The sequence below is a fragment of the Mesoplodon densirostris genome, chromosome 19 (assembly GCF_025265405.1).
Source record: "Mesoplodon densirostris isolate mMesDen1 chromosome 19, mMesDen1 primary haplotype, whole genome shotgun sequence".
NCBI lineage: Eukaryota > Metazoa > Chordata > Mammalia > Artiodactyla > Ziphiidae > Mesoplodon > Mesoplodon densirostris.
Window position 1 is genome coordinate 53,245,709 of NC_082679.1, and position 20,315 is coordinate 53,266,023.

At 41.5% G+C, this 20,315-nt stretch overlaps 1 protein-coding gene across 2 annotated transcripts in view; it reads right to left on the reverse strand.

Moving 5' to 3' along the window:
* The window catches only part of GLG1 (golgi glycoprotein 1), a 150,663-nt gene extending 133,233 nt beyond the window's left edge, over nt 1-17,430 (reverse strand). For both annotated transcript variants that reach the window (XM_060083047.1, XM_060083046.1), the window contains exon 1: nt 16,934-17,430. In XM_060083047.1, the coding sequence (XP_059939030.1) occupies nt 16,934-17,398 (465 nt within the window). In that variant the 5' untranslated portion in view covers nt 17,399-17,430. The remainder of the gene's footprint in view (nt 1-16,933) is intronic.
* Nucleotides 17,431-20,315: the final 2,885 nt, after the last annotated feature.

Genomic DNA, 20,315 nt, shown 5'->3' on the forward strand with positions numbered 1-20,315 from the left:
CGCCACAACTACTGAGCCTGCGCTCTAGGGTCTGCAAGCCACAACTATTGAAGCCCGTGCACCCTACAGCCCGTGCTCCACAACAACAGAAGCCACCACAATGAGAAGCCCGTGCACTGCAACAAAGAGTGGCTCCCGCTCACCGCAACTAGAGAAAGCCCACACGCAGCAACAGACCCAACACAGCCAAAAAAAAAAAAAAAAAAAAAACTTAAATGCCCTCCTGGCAAAAAGCAGTCATTACAAATACCAACAACATTTTAACATATAGCCAATCATATTAAATTGACTCTCAGAAAGCTCCAGCTGACAGCCATCTTCTGAATCCAGGAAATATAGTCACTGCACAGCAAGAATACACCTACGTCCAGACTTTAGCATGCCAATGGAAGTGATTTATCATCACAAAAGACTGAGCTCTAAATCATCCAATGGAGAACAAAAATAATGGAATTTTTTTAAAAGTACACTAAACATACACATCAAAAGGTTGACAACATCCTATACAGGTTATTATTATAACTAAATTATTAAACAACTATTTTGGATGACGGAGAATACTAGCTCAGAGGAACAAATACTCTGCGCTTTTGCTACACTCTACTTGCTACATTCTAATTAATCTAAAAAATGAATCTATTATTATCTCAATATAATCTATAAATCACCATTGCATGGCATCATTAAACTGAGCAAAAGTTTCAACATGTATCAGTTTGAAATGCCATGCCATGTTGCAGGGTCAGCCATGCAGGAGACAGCTCAATTTCCCAAGCTTGGTATATCTTGAATCATCTGGAATTCCTTTTAGGTTATATAAACTTATAACAATGGAAAGGCCAGATCTAGAAAAAGATGACCGTGAAAACAGCATCTTCAGAAACTGAGGAAAAATGCAAAGTCTAAGGATTTTGGCTCATCATAGCAGAATGAGCAGACCTGCTTCAGAAAAAGACACTGGTTTTCCCAACCACCTTGAGGAGGAAAAAAAAAAAGACTAACACAAAATAAATGCAGTTGTTTTTAACTAAGATACAATTTCTCTTTTCTTTCTTTTTTTTAAAGTTCTGGCAGTAGGAGAGTGTTTTGTTTTTATTAAGCACAAGAAAAGCTATGAACTAAAACTGACTTGGAATGCAATTTTTTCATATAGCTTACAGTAAATGTTTAAAACATATTTATGTGATAAAGCAAGTAGAACAAAATGTTAATGGTAAAATTTTAGTGGTCGGGTATATGGGTGATGAATGTATGATTTTTTAAAACTGTTCTGTATCTTTGAAATTTTCCATAATAAAATGAGGGCTAAAACTAAATCTACCTCTTAGAGTAATGGTGATTAAATAAGATTATGTATACAAGCACATAGCAGTTGCCCAGTAAATGTTAATCTACTTCCTCATCTCTTTTGAACAAAGTCACTTATCCAAAGAATGAGCTGCCTCAGAACTCAAGAACTTCAGGTTCTAGCGATATATATGATATATATCTTTCAGAACTTGAAAAGTCTTCAACAATAAACATGAAGTTCTTTCAAAGGCATAGATGAACTCAGGAGAAAGAGGAATCCCCTAGATGCCAGGAAAAGGAGGGAGGCAGGATTAAAAACCATGGCACCAGAAGCAGAGGAAGGAAGAAGGGGGACTGTTCCATTAACCTAGGGCTTGGGGCTTAATGCCAGGCATAGGACACAAGGTCTTGACCCTTAGCAAGTATAAAACTGGAACTGAGATCACTACACAAGGCTGAAACTGCTTCCATACTTTAAATCAAAGAGATCATAACACTGAAAACTGATCACATGGAAGTATTTCCACACATTTAGAGAAAAGAAAAATCTGATTGCTTATAAACAACTTTCATCTTCCTAGAGAAAATGGGAAGGAACATAACTGCTTGATATGACAAATAAAAGGCTGGCACATGAACTTGACCTGACTTGCCCAGATAACTGTGACAGAACTTGCTAGTTGTCTTGCTAGCATTTTGTGCTCCCCTTTTCACAGTGGGGAGCTGTCACTAGGAGCGCATTACCCAGTCCCCTGTGTATCTAGGTGCTGCATGTGAAGAGTTCTCGCCTGTGGAATGTGAACAAAAGAGTTGATCACCTCGAGGCCAGGGCTTTTAAGAACTTGTGGTTGGGGGACTTCCCTAGTGGTGCAGTGGTTAAGAATCTGCCTGCCAATGCAGGGAACACGGGTTCGAGCCCTGGTTCAGGAAGATCCCACATGCTGCGAAGCAACTAAGCCCGTGAGCCACAGCTACTGAAGCCCACGTGCCTAGAGCCCGTGCTCCACAACAAGAGAAGCCACCGCAATGAGAAATGAAAAGCCCAAGCACTGCAGTGAAGCGTAGCCCCCACTCGCCACAACTAGAGAAAGCTCACGTACACCGTCGAAGATCCAACGCAGCCCAAAATAAAAAAAAAAGAACTTGTGGTTGAATTTTATGGTATGTCAATTATATGGAAGGAAGGGTAATAAGGACTTAAAAAAAAAAAAGAAAGAAAAAGCAGCAGGCAGGGTTTCTAATTCTCTTGTCTGCCTGAAAGTGGAAGACTCTAAAGCCCTAGGAAATAGGACCACAAGTCGGGAGGAACCAGGGTCTCCCGATCACCAGATGGCTGACAGTCTTCCACAACTTCTCTTGCGGTAAGCCACTGGTAGTTTGGGGTTTGGTATGGCAGTTAGTTTTGCCCTAAATAATACATTAAGGAAATCTTTTATCTTCTAAGTTGGTGAAAGGCTTGGCTCAACCCAGTTACAAACAAGCTGACCTTGGCACAAAATGAAATTATACCTGTGGAACTCTCATACTGAGATAGTTTAGTCAACATGAGCAATGGGGAAAAAAAAAGGTCTTTATCTTAATTTAAAAAAAAAAGTTAAATGGGTAACACATACATACAGCTCAAATATTTTTTTAAAAAATCAAAAATATAGTAAATTCCCTGGTGGTCAGTGGTTAGGACTCGGCACTTCCACTGCCATGGGCCTGGGTTCAATCCCTGGTTGGGGAACTACGATCCCACAAGCCACACGGCACAGCCAAAAAGAAAAAAAGTCAAAAATATAAAGAATAGAGTGGAAAGTTTCCCACCCATTCTTATCCTCCATTAGCCCTAATTTCTTCTGTACCCTCTGGAGCATTCTAATGCAGATACAAGCAAATATTAATAAATATTGTTATTCTTATTTTTCCCCTTTGATTGTAAAAAAGGTAGTATACTATACAAAGCGGTAACTTTACTTTCTTAATTTAGTCACAGATCTTGGAGCTCTTTCCATACTTGACATAAAGAGTTTCTTTTCCACAGTAATACAAGAGTTCATTGTATTGATGCACAGTAAATTTATTTAATCACTTCCTTACTGAAGGGTGTTAGGTTGTTTCCAATTGTTTGCTATTACAAAAAAAAAAAACTTCAATTAAATACCTCCTACACACTGATCATACTGTTATGTATAGATTTTCAGAAGTAGGATTGTTAGCTCAAAAGACAGATATATACATTTGCAATTTTAATAAATAATGCTCAATCTCCTTTTCTAACAAATTCTTTTATTCATTTCCATTTGATAGGTCAGAAGATAAACTTCAAGGGATGGTGATTTCTACTTCTGCTCACAAAGGATTACTTACCACAGAAATTGCCCTCAGAGTAATTAACAACTAGACAAAATATATGAAATAATTTTCAGTCACTGGACAACAGGCAGCATAAGCCTATGATCCCTGAGAGAAGTGAAACAATGTGAGCCTGAAGACCACCCCATCTTACTGCCAGGAGGTGGTTTCTAGGCTGCAGCACAGGGAGGAGGAACCCAAACAGACTCTAGTGTACTTGCTGAGTAGAGGAGAGAAATCAAAGTTCAGGGGATCGAAGGCAGCCAGAATTTGCAAGACAGAGAGAATAATGGAAAGGAGAGCTGTACAAAGATCCCAGGAGATCTTCAGAGGGACCGCCCTGAGTCAAATCCTATCCTATGTGTGTACAGTGGGAAACGAAACACTGAAAAGCAAATACGCCAAATAATTCTTGAAGCTCACAAGGCAGGGAGTAGTTCATTCCCACCAACCAGAAAGGAGAGACCTCACATAACTTGGGACATTGGGTAGAGTCCCAGAAGAGTCACATCTCAGCAGTAGAATTAAAGTAGACATAGACTAAAGGCTGCTCTGGACTTGCCCTAACAAAGTTTAAAAGCAAGCCTCAAAAGGATCAAACTGATCTCCATGTAACCTGTGTGCCAGACAAAATCTAACACTCTTTAAGGGAATTCGACCAAATTCAGCAAAGATGTAAAATGCACAATGACCAACACCCAATAAAAAAAATCACCACACATGCAAAGAAGTAGGAATGTGACCACAAGAAAAATTAATCAGTGGAAAAAGACCAAGAAATGACAGATGATGGAATTAGCAGATGAGGACCTTTTTAAAACAGCTATTACAAACGCATTCAAGGTTGTAAAGGAAAATATGAACATAACGAAGAGAGAAATGGAATATATATGTAAGATCCAAATCAAACCTCTACAGATGAAAAATAGAGTATCTAAAATAAAAGATATACTGGACAGATGGCACTAACAGCAGACTGGAAACCACAGAAGAAAAGACCTATGAACCTAAAAATACAGCAATAGTAATAATCCAAAATGAAACAGAGGGGGAAAAAAACCCCCAACCCCACTGCTGGTGGGGAGAGGAGGGTAAAGAAAAGAGCCTCATGATTGTGAGACGACAGCAAGTAATTTAACCTGTGTAAGATTAGCGCCCAGGAGAGGAGAACAGAAAAATTATTTTAAGAAATAGGGGCATACAGTATGTGTTCAAATATTTGTTGGCAGATTTAAATAAAAATGGGCTATAAAAATAATTAAAAATATGAAAATATATCATTTATGTAAATGTGAAAATTATCAGAGAAGCAATGTGGTAACACGGAAAAACAGAGGCTTTAAATTTAAAAAGGCTTGAGTTGGCGTCTAAGCTCCGTTTCTTAATACTTACAAGACTTGGCCAAATCATAATCCATCTGATTCTTGTGGTTTTTCTGTCTATAAAATACGGCTGATATCTGTCCTATCTACCACATACCATTATCAAGAACTGCAAATGAGGGGCCTCCCTGGTGGCGCAGTGGTTGAGAGTCCGCCTGCCGATGCAGGGGATACGGACGGGTTCGTGCCCCGATCTGGGAGGATCCCACATGCCGCGGAGCGGCTGGGCCCGTGAGCCATGGCCGCTGGGCCTGCGCGTCCAGAGCCTGTGCTCCGCAACGGGAGAGGCCACGACAGTGAGAGGCCCGCAAACCGCAAAAAGAAAAAAAAAAAGAACTGCAAATGAGATTAAAAGGGTTCCATAAACTAAATGTTAGCTAGCAACTTAACTCAGAGTAACTAAATATTTAGGAAGAAGGTTGTTAGGTCAATACTCAATTTTTAAAAAGCCAAGTATATTTGGTGAGTTCTTCCCTGACATTTATACCTGGTTCCACATTTCCCCTATTGTAAGAGAAGTAAGAAAAGTTTTTCGGAATACATTATTTTTTAAGAAACAAAACTCTCATGCCACCTTTTTTTATGCCAAATAATCATCTTGCTTATTAATTAACCCCTACAGTGAGTGCTCAGTAAATATTTCACAAATGAATGAGTAAAAATATAAAACAATCTACACTGGTTCTCTTCTTTTGGTCCTAGGGGCAGATACACCAAATGAGAAGCTGGGAAAAAAATTTCAGGAAGACTCCCAAGGGGAAAACCCTACACTAAAATGACTAAATTTCTCCTGTCTCTAGAGTTTAAGATGATACAAAAGGAAACAATGATATTGCTACAGAAGCATATACTGCTTACTCAAAACCTGAGCAAGATGAACAACAGACTGAACCATATGAAACTGCTTTTTATAAATCAAGTATGATCAAATATTAGTAATTCTTATGGTTCAGCCTGCTAGTAAAAACAAGCCAGAAAACAATGCTTAAAGGAGAACTGGTAGGGGGTAGGGGCAGTGGACTGTGCAAAGGGAAAGGTAATGAGCAACAGTCTGGGGCAGGTACTTCTCAAATCACTGAATATAAAATCTTTGCCAACAAAATATTTACATAAAAACTCAACAGCTGTAACTGGCACTCTCTGGAAGCCAATACCATTAAACGACTTGGGGGAAAGGTAGTGAACAGTAGGATATCATGTACAGAGCTGGTGGGAAGCAGGGCTGGAGAATGGAGAAGCAGCCTGAGACCATGGGCTAAAGAATGTGAATTTGTTTCCAAAAGAGGAAGGGAACCGTACCAATCTCTTCCGACTTCCGCTTTCACTGCTCTAATTTCTCCTGTTTCAGATGATACTTTCAAGTTGAAAATCAATATACAATCGTATAAATTCTTTTAACTTCTTATAATGATTTAAAAAAAGAAAACCAACAACTCTACACACTAAAAGCTTTTATCTATACACATGTCAGGTCCTAATCTAGCAAATCAGAGTTTGAATAAGAGATTGTGGATTTTTTTTTTTTTTTTTTTTTTTTTGCCACACCATGTGGCATGTGGGATCTTAGTTCCACCAGGGATTGAACCCGTGCCCCCTACACTGGGAGCGCAGAGTCTTAACCACTGGACCCCAGGGAAGTCCCGAGATTGTGGAATTTTGTCTATTTCAAAACTATTCAAAACTAACTCTACTACCTAATTACCTCAGAAAGAAGGCTTACATACTGAGAATATATTGTGCTGTCCTTAATGTATGGTTAATTTATGTATTTATACTTCAATATAGACTGTTTCATAGGCCAGAAAATGTTCCCACCTTACCAACATAAAAGTCCTTACATATTACTTTCCCTCTGAAAAGTTGCCAACGTTCAGGAAAATTTAAGTGATTTTTATATTTATCTGGTTTTACAAAGGGCAAAAAGATAACAATCAATGCCTTCTGTTTCTCAGCTAATAAAAGTTACTTAGTCATTCCATTCTACAGAGGGAGGATGTTTTAAGCAACACAGTCTTCAGAAATAGAAGAACTAATTTTTTTCCTCTTATATCAAAGAACAGAGATTTCCTTTGTCTGATAAGCAGTATATTCCAAATTTAGGCATCATTTAGGCCAAGAGAATGAAAGCACATTTGGTAGAACTGAATTCCTTCACCCAGAGAATTCACTCCTTTGCACTCCACAACCTCAAAGTGTACACATTTTAAATACCTGGTAAAGACTCTACAAAAAGTTGTGTTTTTTTTTTAAATACTACCTTTATTTTTTTTTAAATAAAATTTTATTTATTTATTTATTTTTATTTTTGGCTGCCTTGGGTCTTTGTTGCTGCGCGCGGGCTTTTCTCTAGTTGCGGTGAGTAGGGGCTACTCTTCGTTGCAGTTCCCGGGCTTCTTATTGGGTGGCTTCTCTTGTTGCAGAGCACGGGGCTCTAGGCGTGTGGACTTCAGTAGTTGTGGCACTCGGGCTCAGTAGCTGTGGCTCACAGGCTCTAGAGCGCAGGCTCAGTAGTTGTGGTGCACGGGCTTAGTTGCTCCGCAACATGTGGGATCTTCCCGGACCAGGGCTCGAACCCATGTCCCCTGCACTGGCAGGCGCATTCTTTTTTTTTTTTTTTTTTTTTTTTTTTTTTTGCGGTATGCGGGCCTCTCACTGTTGTGGCCTCCCCCGCTGCGGAGCACAGGCTCCGGACGCGCAGGCTCCGGACGCGCAGGCTCAGCGGCCATGGCTCACGGGCCCAGCCGCTCCGCGGCATATGGGATCCCCCCAGACCGGGGCACGAACCCGTATCCCCTGCATCGGCAGGCGGACTCTCAACCACTTGCGCCACCAGGGAGGCCCCAGGCGCATTCTTAACCACTGAGCCACCAGGGAAGTCCTATAAAAAGTTTTTGACCTTACTACTCTTCAAGTAAGTTCAACTACAGCTTTCTTGAAGAAGCCTTGGAAGGATTATAATAAAAGGTGTGGCACATTACAATTTACTTCAGATTTCTCTTAAGACAGTGAACATAAAGCCATATCTTGAAGGACGTCATCTGCAACAACAAAGGGCAGAAAGACCACTGATGGGCAAGGGCAATTTGATGGATGCTCTATATATTTATATTTTTTTCATCCTCTTCATAACCCTGTGGGAGTGGTTTTATACCTCAATTTTACACATAAGAAAAGTGAAGGCTGAAGAGATAAATCTGTCCAAGGTCACAGTAAGTGGTAAGTGAGCTAGGATTTGAATCCAGGACTGCAGTTCCAGAGCCCACTCTTTTACCACTCACCACACTGCTCCTCCTATGATGAGCTCCACATGACTATAGGACCTTATCTCTGCTGATTATTTCATGTGCAACAAGTATGCGCAGTAGATGGCATTAATTAACAAATGGCAGACTTTGTGTGTGATTAAAACTCTCCATTATATTCCCTTCTCCCTCCTTGAAGTTTCTGTTCACTTTATGTTGTTTATCACATTACGGAGCTGATTTGGCCAGCATAGGAACTTTGGGAATTCTGTTAAGTGACTTGCAGTCTGTCTTTCTATGTTAAGTTAAATTACAAATGAAACCTTCCTAGACATCAGAGCATTTTCTTTAAACATGGTTTTTCTCTTTCATTTTTTTTTTGGTAACTCTGCATTTGAATTGATTTATAACATATGCACATTCTCCTGGTTAATTTCTCTCACATATCATTTCACTTCACTGTTTATCTTCCTTATGATTTTAAGTATACATCATTTTTTTTTTTTAAAGGAACACAAAAATGCTTTAAGAGTTTGTTCTTTGTTCTATTTTACAAGGATACAGATCCAGGAATTCAACCAAGTACCCATTTTCACCTTGACTCCCCCTGTACAGAGTTATAATGTTATTCAAGGCTTCAATAGGAGAATTTAGAGGTACTGTAAACACCATGCAGTCGCTCTAACATAATATTCTAATTTCAGTAAAATTATTAAAACTGAATGAAAATAAATGTCTGGTTCTCTTAATTCATTGTTTTTAGATTCCAGTCCACACTTCTTGTTCCTCCACACTCTATTTTAATGCAGATACAAGGGTTAGTACTGGCACAGTTCTGAGGGCCATCACTTGACATTCTTTCTTAAGTTTTAAATATATCTAACTCAATCAAATAAAGATGAGTCACTTACTGGCTTCCAGTTTTATGAGTACAGCTCCTCTTAATCTGAAGGAGCTACTGTACCCCTTTACAACTCATAAAGTCGGCATGAGGAAAATGACATCCATCTACTAACCAGGCATTTTAAGGTGGCTAAATTAAGAATTTCATGATACGAACATCGATTTAAGACTGAAAAGCAGTGAAGAGTTTTTTTCTGATTCTCCCAACCATTTCCTCTACGATATGCACATAGCATTTAATTTATCTTTCTCTTATGGTACTTACTACTTTATAACTTGTATTATAGTTTTAATACAGATACCTTTTTCTTCTTCCAGATGAGTGCTGTCCAACAGAAATATAATGGAAGCCACATATATTACTTTATGTCTTCTAGTAGTCACATTAAAAAATAAAAAGTAAAACTGGCTTTAATAATGTTTTTAACCCAATATATCCAAAATATTATCATTTAAACATGTAATCAATATAAAAACTGAGACAGGAATTCCCTGGCAGTACAGTGGTTGGGGCTCTGTGCTTTCACTGTCGAGGTCCCGGTTTCGATTGCTGGTGGGGGAACTAGGATCCTGCAAGCTGTGCAGCGCACCCCTACCCCCCAAAAATTGAGACAGCTTACCTTCCTGTGTGTTCTAAGTCTTCAAAATCAAGTGTGCATTTTACACTTACAGCACATCTCAACTCAGACTACTCATATTTCAACTGCTCAGTAGCAACATATATAGCTGGTGACTACCACACTGGACTACCACAGGCAAAGGGGGAGGGGAAATGAGCCATTTTACAGTTGGACAGACTTGCTTTCAAATATCAATTCCACTACTTACTGGCCCTGAGAGAGTTCCTTCATTTAAAAAATAGTAATAATTAAAATAATACTAATGATATATCTCTCATAGGATTAAATGAGATATAACACCTAGAGAGCATCTGGTCCCTTAAGGCAGGGCACACAAAAAGCCCTCGATAAATGCTAGGTATTATCATATATTTGTAACCTTTAACACTAAGCACAGTGTCTTGTACACAGTATGTATTCAATAAATGTTTGCTGAAGGAAGAAAAATTAATTTGCATGACATCCTACAAGCCATTTTTTTTTTTTTTGTGGTACGCGGGCCTCTCACTGTTGTGGCCTCTCCCATTGCGGAGCACAGGCTCCGGACGCGCAAGCTCAGCGGCCATGGCTCACGGTCCCAGACGCTCGCGGCATGTGGGATCTTCCCGGACCGGGGCACGAACCCACGTCCCCTAGCATCGGCAGGCAGACTCTCAACCACTGCGCCACCAGGGAAGCCCCCTACAAGCCATTTTAACTGCTTCTTTTTAAAATACTACATACATTTCTCATATAAGCAAGAGAAGTTTTTTGGGAGGATTGTTGCTGATGAAATTTGTTTTGAATACATTAGGAGAAATGTATCATCTTATCTCTTGGACTGACAGAGTATTTTATTTTCTTCCAAAGAGCAATGAAATTATTCAGCAACTATATACTGTAAAGCAGTCTTATCAAGAGGCTCCTTAAAAAGTTCCTTCCGTAAGTGACAGTGCTATTTTACAGGTAACTCATTTATCTGTGGGCATATTTTTATCTCAGGGATAAAAACAAATCCCATTTCTGGGCTTTACGTGGAGAACAAGCCAGTGGTGCTTTATCATCTGGGCTCTGAAAAACGTCTCCAACTCTCTACTTCAGCACAGTCAGTGCAGCCCCCTTCATGTCTCAAAGCGTCTTCCCTTTTCACTTGTGCTTATGATTCCCTTGCAAGGTTTTGTATTTCTACAGATGACAGAATCGCAAAGTACCAGAGCTGGAAGGATCTTAAGCGATAATCCAGTCTTAGAATTGTCCAAAGCATGTACCATAGGTGGTAAAGCAAGATGATTTCTGGTGGTATGTGTTAGGACTGCCTACTTTAACGGTAACATAGTTTGTTTAACATAAAAAAGAAAAATATAACTAGCACATCAAACTCAAGAACTCATGTATATCTTCACTTACAACAGGGCTAAACTGTCCCTACTTAAGGGTAAAAAAAAGTGATAAGATTTTTAAGCCAAGAGTAGCAGAGCGGAGTTCCATCCAAGTCTAAATCCTAATTTTGTGCTCTTTTCATTGCCCTAAAGAATTTACTGTCTGTGTGACACCAAGTGATGAACACTCTCTCTCTTTTTTTTTTTTTTTTGCGGTACGCGGGCCTCTCACTGTTGTGGCCTCTCCCGTTGCGGAGCACAGGCTCCGGACGCGCAGGCTCGGCGGCCATGGCTCACGGACCCAGCCGCTCCGTGGCATGTGGGATCTTCTCGGACCGGGGCACGAACCCGTGTCCGCTGCATCGGCAGGCGGGCTCTCAAACACTGCGCCACCAGAGAAGCCCGAACACTCTCTTAAATAACTGTTTTTTGTGTGTTTTGGGGGGGTTTTTTTGTTTTTTTTTTTGCTGTACGCGGGCCTCTCACTGTTGTGGCCTCTCCCGTTGCGGAGCACAGGCTCCGGATGCACAGGCCCAACGGCCATGGCTCACGGGCCCAGCCGCTCCGCGGCACGTGGGATCCTCCCGGACCGGGGCACGAACCCATGTCCCCTGCATCGGCAGGCGGACTCTCAACCACTGCACCACCAGGGAAGCCCATATAACTGTTTCTTGATCACAATTCCATTTATCAAACCAACTGTAAGCAATGGTAGTGTCTTAAAGTAGTAGTGTTCTTCTACAATGCTAAGTGCATAATAGGAGATCAATAATGCCTTGATTATGTGGTGAGACTGTTTCCAACCACTGAGAGTCAGCATAGAAGGAAATTCCATATTGGCTCAAACAAAACAATCATAATGTATCCTAAAGCCAAACGATGTTTGGATTAACTGCTGTTTGCATTATTCATTTCACTATTCCACCCGTGAATGAATAAGGAACCAGGAAATGGCACACATATAAATCCTAGAAACTATAAAATACATACATACAGAGAATATACACAGGAAACAACTCATAAAGGTTAAATAATAGGAATCTTAGAAATCGTACTATTTCCCAAACCTCTCATTTAACACATGAGGAAACTGAGACTAGTCCTAGTTTACTCTGTGTGGTGTTCCATTGATTCAATACAAATAGTAGGGGAATATATCTAAATTCTTCCATTATACTAGTACAAATCCTGCTTAAGGTGAGATGGGATCTGAAAATCTTTTCATGAAGCAGAAACTCTACTTGTAATGGACTCAGACTAGTAATTAAATTAGCTTTGTCTAATAATGCCAGTTTGTCCACCTGAGGAATCTGTAATACTCCAATGCAAAGATGCTGCTCCTACCCAGTTGTTCTTGGTAGTGAAGAAAAGAGGATTCTAATTCCAGGTGACTCTTCTCCTTTTGTGTGCACTTATGAACCCCTGGCGTTCTCAACAGCCACATACTAATTTCCCTAGCTGCCACCATCCATGGCAGATTAGAAAGAATACAATCTTTGAAGTCAAGGAGAACTTACTGAATACCACCCCTACAACTTAGGATACAACACTGGACAAATTACTTCATCTCTCTGAGCCTGTTTCTCAACTAAGATAATAACACTATTCACCTCACAGGATAAATGAGATAATACAGATATTATGGCATACTATCTTAGGATACGTATAGTTAAGAGAAAGGCTAAGAATAGAAAAAGAAAATGTTCACCTATGAGTTTGAAAGTAAGTTTACAGTTTGTAATGTTGAAATATTCCTGTTCAATATGTAAAGTAGTCCATCTTAAACAAGTTTTACAAAGTATTCACTCTGTGTGTGCATAGTTTAGAGATAGTGGTCACAAATTTATAAACTGAAACTGATATATCAAGACAAGGTACCAAGAAATTCAGAAGAAATACTCATAATGCTTTCAAATACTAAAAAAATAACAATTAGGTTCTGTTTTTTTTTTTTTAAGTCCTTATCAGAGAGTCACACTGAAGTATTTATAACAGAAATGACAGTGTCTGGAACTTGCTTTAAAATATCCATTCTCGGGCTTCCGTGGTGGCGAAGTGGTTGGGAGTCCGCCTGCCGATGCAGGGGACATGGGTTCGTGCCCCAGTCCGGGAAGATCCCACATGCCGTGGAGCGGCTGGACCTGTGAGCCATGGCCACTGAGCCTGCGCGTCCGGAGCCTGTGCTCCGCAACGGGAGAGGCCACAACAGAGAGAGGCCCACGTACCGCAAAAAAAAAAAAAAAAATCCCTTCTCCCAACCCCTGTGATTAAAAAAAAAAAAAAAGTGAGGCTAGCTGAAGCTGGGTGATGCGTATGTGGGGAGTCATCATACTATTCTCTCTATTTGTGTTTATGTTTGAAATTTTCCATATTATAAAGTTTTTTGTTTCTTCTTTTTTTAAATCAAACAACAAAAAAAAACAACCTAAGAAAAACTATGCACATCACTAATAAACTTCTAAAGAACCAACATCTCCATCTGCAACTTCTAAACACAAGATACTATTGGTGGCACAGTGGTTAAGACTTCCCTGGTGGCACAGTGGTTAAGAATCTGCCTGCCAAAGCAGGGGACCCAGGTTTGAGCCCTGGTCCGGGAAGATCCCACATGCCGCGGTGCAACTAAGCCCGTGCGCCACAACTACTGAAGACCGCGCGCCTAAAGCCCGTGCTCTGCAACAACAGAAGCCACCACAATGAGATGCCCGTGCACCACAACGAAGAGTAGCCCCTGCTCGCCGCAACTAGAGAAAGCCTGCACGCAGCAACGAACACCCAACACAGCCAAAAATAAATAAATAAATTTATTAAAAGAAAAAGAAAAAGATACTGTTGGTCATTTCAGCCAAAAAAATATAAATTATTTTAAAATTACTCTCAACATACAGCATGTCTTATCTCTTTATCAAATACTTGACAGTAATACCTTTGATATTACTTCTCCTCCACCTGGTAGAACAGCCCAGGATGTATTTTTCCTTTTTACCCTTATACTTTCTAGTTATATATTCTTATAACTAGAACTACTACTAACTTCATATACATACACACCACGTAACCAGGACTACTATCCATCATTACTGCTAATATACCCACTATGTAACAGGGGGCCCGCTGGGTATACTTCACCTTTTAAAAAGTATGACTCAGCTGAGAGGGTTAAAAAAAGAATCCCCCACAACATATAGCCTTAAAATAGTGGCCAAAAGGAGAAAAAGCTGTGAACTAATCTTAGTCTATGTGCAGTTTTAATATAGTTCACACATAAAATTTTAATTTGGTGGCATATGATGCATTAGACAAACGGAAAGTATCCGCTGAAATTATTTAAAGGTAAGTATAAATATCTTCAAATAGATTCTCTAAGTGAATTAGTACATAACTTTGAACACTAAAGAGAACCTTAAAATATCTGAACTTAAGACTTAACCTACCCACGTTGTTTCAAAATAAAAATGTGGTTTACTATACTACCATTTAAATACTCACATGCTTTTCCTTTTCATAATTCTAATAGCAAGAACACAGAGAACAATCTTCCCCAAATATGTATCCAAAGGGATACAGAAGCACAAACGTCTACTTTCCTATCAAACTGTCCTACTTACCAAAAAGCACATACAAAACATATTCCACACTTTCACTTCAAATGCGCCTAGCTAGTTTACTTTTTTAATCGTTATGCTCTTTCAAACACATAATTGAGATTTAACTAATTCTCTAAGTGGAATAAAATTTCTTTTTGCTGTCTTTAAAGGAAAAAAGAAGTAGTTTAAAAATAGCTCCACCTCCTAAAAAATATACACAGCTGTTCATGATACTATTCTTTCAATTTTTATGTATATAAAATTGGAGGAAAATTAATTAAATTGGAAATTTGGAAACCCCTGCTCCCCCCAAACCTCCTCTTCCAATTTACATGACACCTTTTCTTTCTCTAGAGCATAAAACGGGCTCCATTAGCTTACTCACCTTCAATCAGTCAACACTATTCACTGAGTCTCAGCACTGAATTAGGTACTCCGAAAAGTTACAAAGGAAATACAGGACCTAGTAACTACCTTCAAAGAGTTTAAATCCCTATAAAGGAAGAAAAATGTAGTTACCAAAAGAATACCCCTGCTGAGAATCTTACACTCAAAGGTGGAGCAGGGACTGCATTTTCAGGCCAGGTTCTTTACACTAACTAATGCAAGAAAGATAGTACCTACCAAATTAAACAGACTCCAAAGGTGGTCAAAGCTAAGTTATTTATAGATTATATATGCTGCTGTACACTTCTATATGCATGACAAAGGAAGACTGCTCCTGTGAGTGACTGTTTCCAAATGTCCCTAAGGCACGTAAAGAGACACGTACTCCTTGAATGGGCCACTTTTTGCCACTTTCCCTAATAACATCCTGTTTCTACCACAAACTGCTTAACCAAATGTTTGGTCGTCAATATTAGGATCCTAGTTTGAGAGAACAGCATCTATTATATATCCTCGAAGCCCAACTAGAAAATTTCAAGAAGCTTGACAGAGTTAAGAATCATAGCTGTTATGGACTAGAGGAGTAGTTGAAGAATAAAGAATAACAAGGGATTATCTTCCTAGTTTTCAAATTGTAGATAAGTCATCTAAGGCCCCACATTTCTGGTGGCTCTAGAAATTTCCCTTCTCGCTGTCTCCTGAGCATGTATATCTTTTCCTCCTGTGAATTACTCTGCGTGGAATACCAGAGCAAATATCACAGGGGGATGAGGGGGGAAAAAACTGCCAAAACTAGCATTTTTCTACAAGCCAGTGGTTTTCCTATGACCATGAACACCTTAGACAATTCTCTTAACAATTTCCCAAATAAAATATTATCCAGCGGTGGCTTCTTTCTGTCAACCTTTGGGCCTAATTCTATATACCTAAACCTTAAAATAAAAGTATCCCTACCAGATTTGCTCCCAAACTTTGGTAACTGTCAAAAATGCACTTACGTCTGTAGCATTAAATCCAGAGAAGAAATTCTCTGTTACTTAACTGAATCACATCAAACAACATCAAACCTAGACTGTATTAAAAGGTACTGTTAAAATCATATTCAGACGTCAAAAAGGCAAAGACCCCACAATCCATCTTCAAATACTGCCCCAACTTTTCAAGCTCTGGGACTCTAAATCACTTGGAGTAATAGCTTACACTTGAGATTCATTACAAATTGACCAAAAGAAATGAAGAAGCAGAAGAAGGGGGAAAAAAGCATATATTAGCTTCAGCAGCTGGTAAATAATAGGAATTTTTGAATTACAAAAGAATAGGGTAAAGACAGTAAATTCGGTTGCTGTCTACAATACACATCAGAATAGAACCAGTTACCTAAACAAACATTATCTACTGCCAATAAACAGCAGGGCATTCTTTAACAGCTGAAGTACGCCAACCATTTTTCATGTTTAAAAGGGTTGCTACAAATTATCCAAGTCGAAACGGATGGCAAAATCCTAAACAGGTTTTCACCGAGGAGCCACCGCGCTTAGAGCATCACACAAAAGACCGGAGCAAATATAAACACGCTCTGGGCCTTCGCCGACTGCAGCCGGGAGCTGGGGTCTGCGTCCCAGACCCCCGCACCCAGAGGTAATGAAAGGTGGGGGTGGGGTCCCTTTCTTGGAATGCGCCGGGGAGCGAGGGGCAGAGAGGGAAGGAGCGAGCGCAGCTCAGAGGAAGCGAGAGAAGCAGCAGACCGTCGTCAGCGGCTTCCAAGGCCGGCGACACCGTCGGGCCCGCACCAGGCCTGGACCTCCCGGCCCCGTCCTGCCTCCTCACCTCCCTCACGTCCTGCAAGCACTCCAGCACCGCCAGGTTGTTGCTCCAGGTATGCTTGGGACACACACGGGTCACGTCCTCCCTGCAGGACTCTTCCTCCGCCAGCTTCCAGCCCCCGCCAGCCCCGCCAGGCCCTGATCCGCCCCGCCGGGCCGGAGACCCACCCGCCGGGAAAGGCGGCTGCGGCTGCTGAGGCGGTTGTTGCTGCTGCTGTTGCTGCTGCTGCTGCTGCTGCTGCTGCTGCTGCTGCTGCTGGAACTGAGCTGACTGAGGCAGCTGGAGCTGACCCCCTAGAGCGCCGCCTCCAGGCTGCCCTCCGAGGGGCAGAAGGTTTGCCCCCGGGCCCTGGCCTGGGCTGTGGCCTCCCTGGCCCGGGAGTTTCTCGGCCCCGGCCGCCGCGAGCAGCAGTAGCTGCAGCGCCGCCGACAAGCGGAACATTCTCCGTACACGTCCACACGCCGCCATCTTGAGTCCGCGGCGAGCTCGACGCACCCGCCGGCGCGGCGTATTTAAATGAGGGGGCGGGGCGTCGGGCGGCGCCCGGCGGCGTACATCCGAGCCCTTCCCCTGCTGCCTCAGACCCGCCAGCTGGGAGCAAAGCCCGGGAGTGGCCGAGCTCCGAATGGCCCACGCCCCGGACCTCGGCGGGCGGGAAAGCTGCGCTCTCTGCCGGGGGCGTTTCTGGTGCTCCTTAAGATATCTGGGTAGGGCAGCTTTGCCTAATTCCCTTGGTTGTCGTCACAGAAAAATAAAAAAGGATTGGGATTGCCACAATCAAGATGGCCGGTAGAGTATGTCATCCGTTCAATGACTAGAAAAAAAAACTTTATGTGTAGAGGTGAACTTTACACGATCAGGTGTATTCCGGCATCTAAGAACCTCTTGCATTTCTCCTTGCTTCCTTCCCCCGGCCCCAAAAGCCTCTCTTACCCAGAAAAGGAGGCAGCATTGAATCAGGGTTAGGAGCACTGGTTCCAGAATGAGAAAAGAGCCTGTTATAATCCTTGCTCTTCGGCAGACTAGGAAAGTCCTTTAACTTCTCTGACCCTCATTTTTCTCGTCTGAGAAAGAAAAGGAGGAGCTCTAATGTATAATTGTGAAGATTAGAAATAATAAAGTGCCTGGCCCACAATAGGGAATTCCAAAAGTTATAGCCAGTATTATGAATAAACTGGGAAGCCCTTTGCATGTGAGCCAGATTTTAAGCCAGAATTTAAACTCATGTTTCAAGGAGGGAAAAAAAATAACAAAACATGTCTTTGAGGCCTCAGGTTAAGTCTGTGCCTCATAACTGTCTTGCTGACCTGAATGCAGCATCTTCAACAAGCACTATAGGCAGGGATGGTTGTTTCACTTAACACCAGTATCCCCTCCTTCTCCATAGGAGAGATGTTATCTTCCTAAAGCATCTTCACATCTATTGTGTCATCTGAGCCATGCATCAGGCCTGAGTTGGGTTCTCACTCAACTGAAGAACGGCAGAGATGGTAACAGTTCTGCACAGCAGGGTTAAGTGTCCTGCCCAGGATGAACTTTGCCAGCCTGGGACCAGAATCCCTGGCCTCTCACTTGGCGTGATGCGCTTTTATCCCACTCTGCCAGTATACCATGTTGGGGAGTGAGGGCAGCTTGGGACATGTGATCCCCACTGGTCATCCATGTTCAAAAATGCAGCTTCTGCTGTCTTGACCCACAAATGGGCAGTGAAGACCAGACCAGACATAACTAGAGACTGAGAATATTTTAGGGGTACAAACTGTCCACTGTGGCTGACACAGGCCTCTATCTCTAGGAATGAGGACAAGTTGACATCTCTACCAAAACTCACTCCTGCTACTGCCATAATGTGGTGCGAAGGCTGCTGCCAACCTTGAGCATTGACTAAGACAGCCCAGGGTAGAACAGATAAATGTACATGTTCCTTAACAGATATGTGGCATAGGTAAATCTCAGGCAGGCTAGAGACCTGAAGTTCTTGAAAAGTCACTTAGGGTCATTACTTTTTTTAATTGTTTAATTAATTAATTTTTTTTGGCCATGCCACGCGGCTTGTGTGATCTTAGTTCTCCGACTAGGGATTGAACCCAGGCCCTCAGCAGTGAAAGCCCAGAGTCCTAACCACTGGATAATGGTCATTAATTTTCAATGATGGGTCTCCATGTGCGCAGACAACAAGTGGGAGTTTATTTTTTAAGCCAGTTTAAGGCCGGAAATTGACAAACCGCTAAGAGAAGGCAGCAGTTGCCCATCTCACAGCCTGCAGTGAGGAAACCCTAGACCCAGCCACAGACTGCCTCTGGAGATAGGGAAGAGTATATGTGCCTATCTTGAAATCACAGTGACCAACAAGCAAGAAACTGAGAGAAATCTGGGAACCTGGCCAGCTCAGGCTGTGTCAGGCAAGTCAGACTTTACAGAAAGCACAAACCCACAGGCCAGTGGGAAGAGGGTTGACCTGACCTGGGTCGCCTGGACTCAGTGACTTTTCTCTATCACAAACTAGGAATTCATCTTACCCTTTACTGTACCCTTTGTTTCTTGATCCTCACTTCCGTAACTCATCCAATAGATATGTGTTGAGCATTTTTTAAAATATGTCACGCATTGCTCAAGAACTGGCTTATATGAGAGAGAAACAATAAGATAGTGAATAAAGAGCAAGATAATTTCAGATAGTATAAGTACTATGAAGAAAATAAAAGATAGGGACTTCGCTGGTGATCCAGTGGCTAAGACTCTGCACTCCCAATGCAGGGGGCCTGGGTTCGATCCCTGGTTAGGGAACTAGATCCCACATGCCACAACTAAGAGTTTGCATGCTGCAACTAAAGATCCCACATGCTGCAACGAAGATCCCACATGCCACAACTAAGACCCGGCACAGCCAAATAAATAAATAAATATTTAAAAAAAAAGAAAGAAAAGATAAATGGGATGACTGGGGTGGGGAGGAGATTTTATATAATGGCAGCTAGTGATCATTGAGTTAAGAGTGAATTGGCATAAATTTGTGAAAAAAAAGGGGGGGCAGATCTAAAGATACTTAGTCTGTTCAGACTTCTGTAACAAAATAGCACACACTGGGTGGCTTATAAACAACAGAAACTTATTTCTCACAGTTCTGGAGGCTAGAGGTCCAAGATCAGGGTGGTAGCATGGTCAGGTTCTGGCAAAGGCCCTCTTATGGGTTGCAGACAGCCAACTTCTAACTGTGTCCTCACAGGGTGGAAGGAGCTGGGAGCTTTGTGGGATCTCTTTTATAAGAACACTAATCTCATTCATGAGGGTTCTACCCTCGTGATCTAAGCACCTCCAAAGGCCCCACCTCCTAATACCATCACAGTGGGCATTAGGATTTTAACATATGAATTTAGGGGGGACA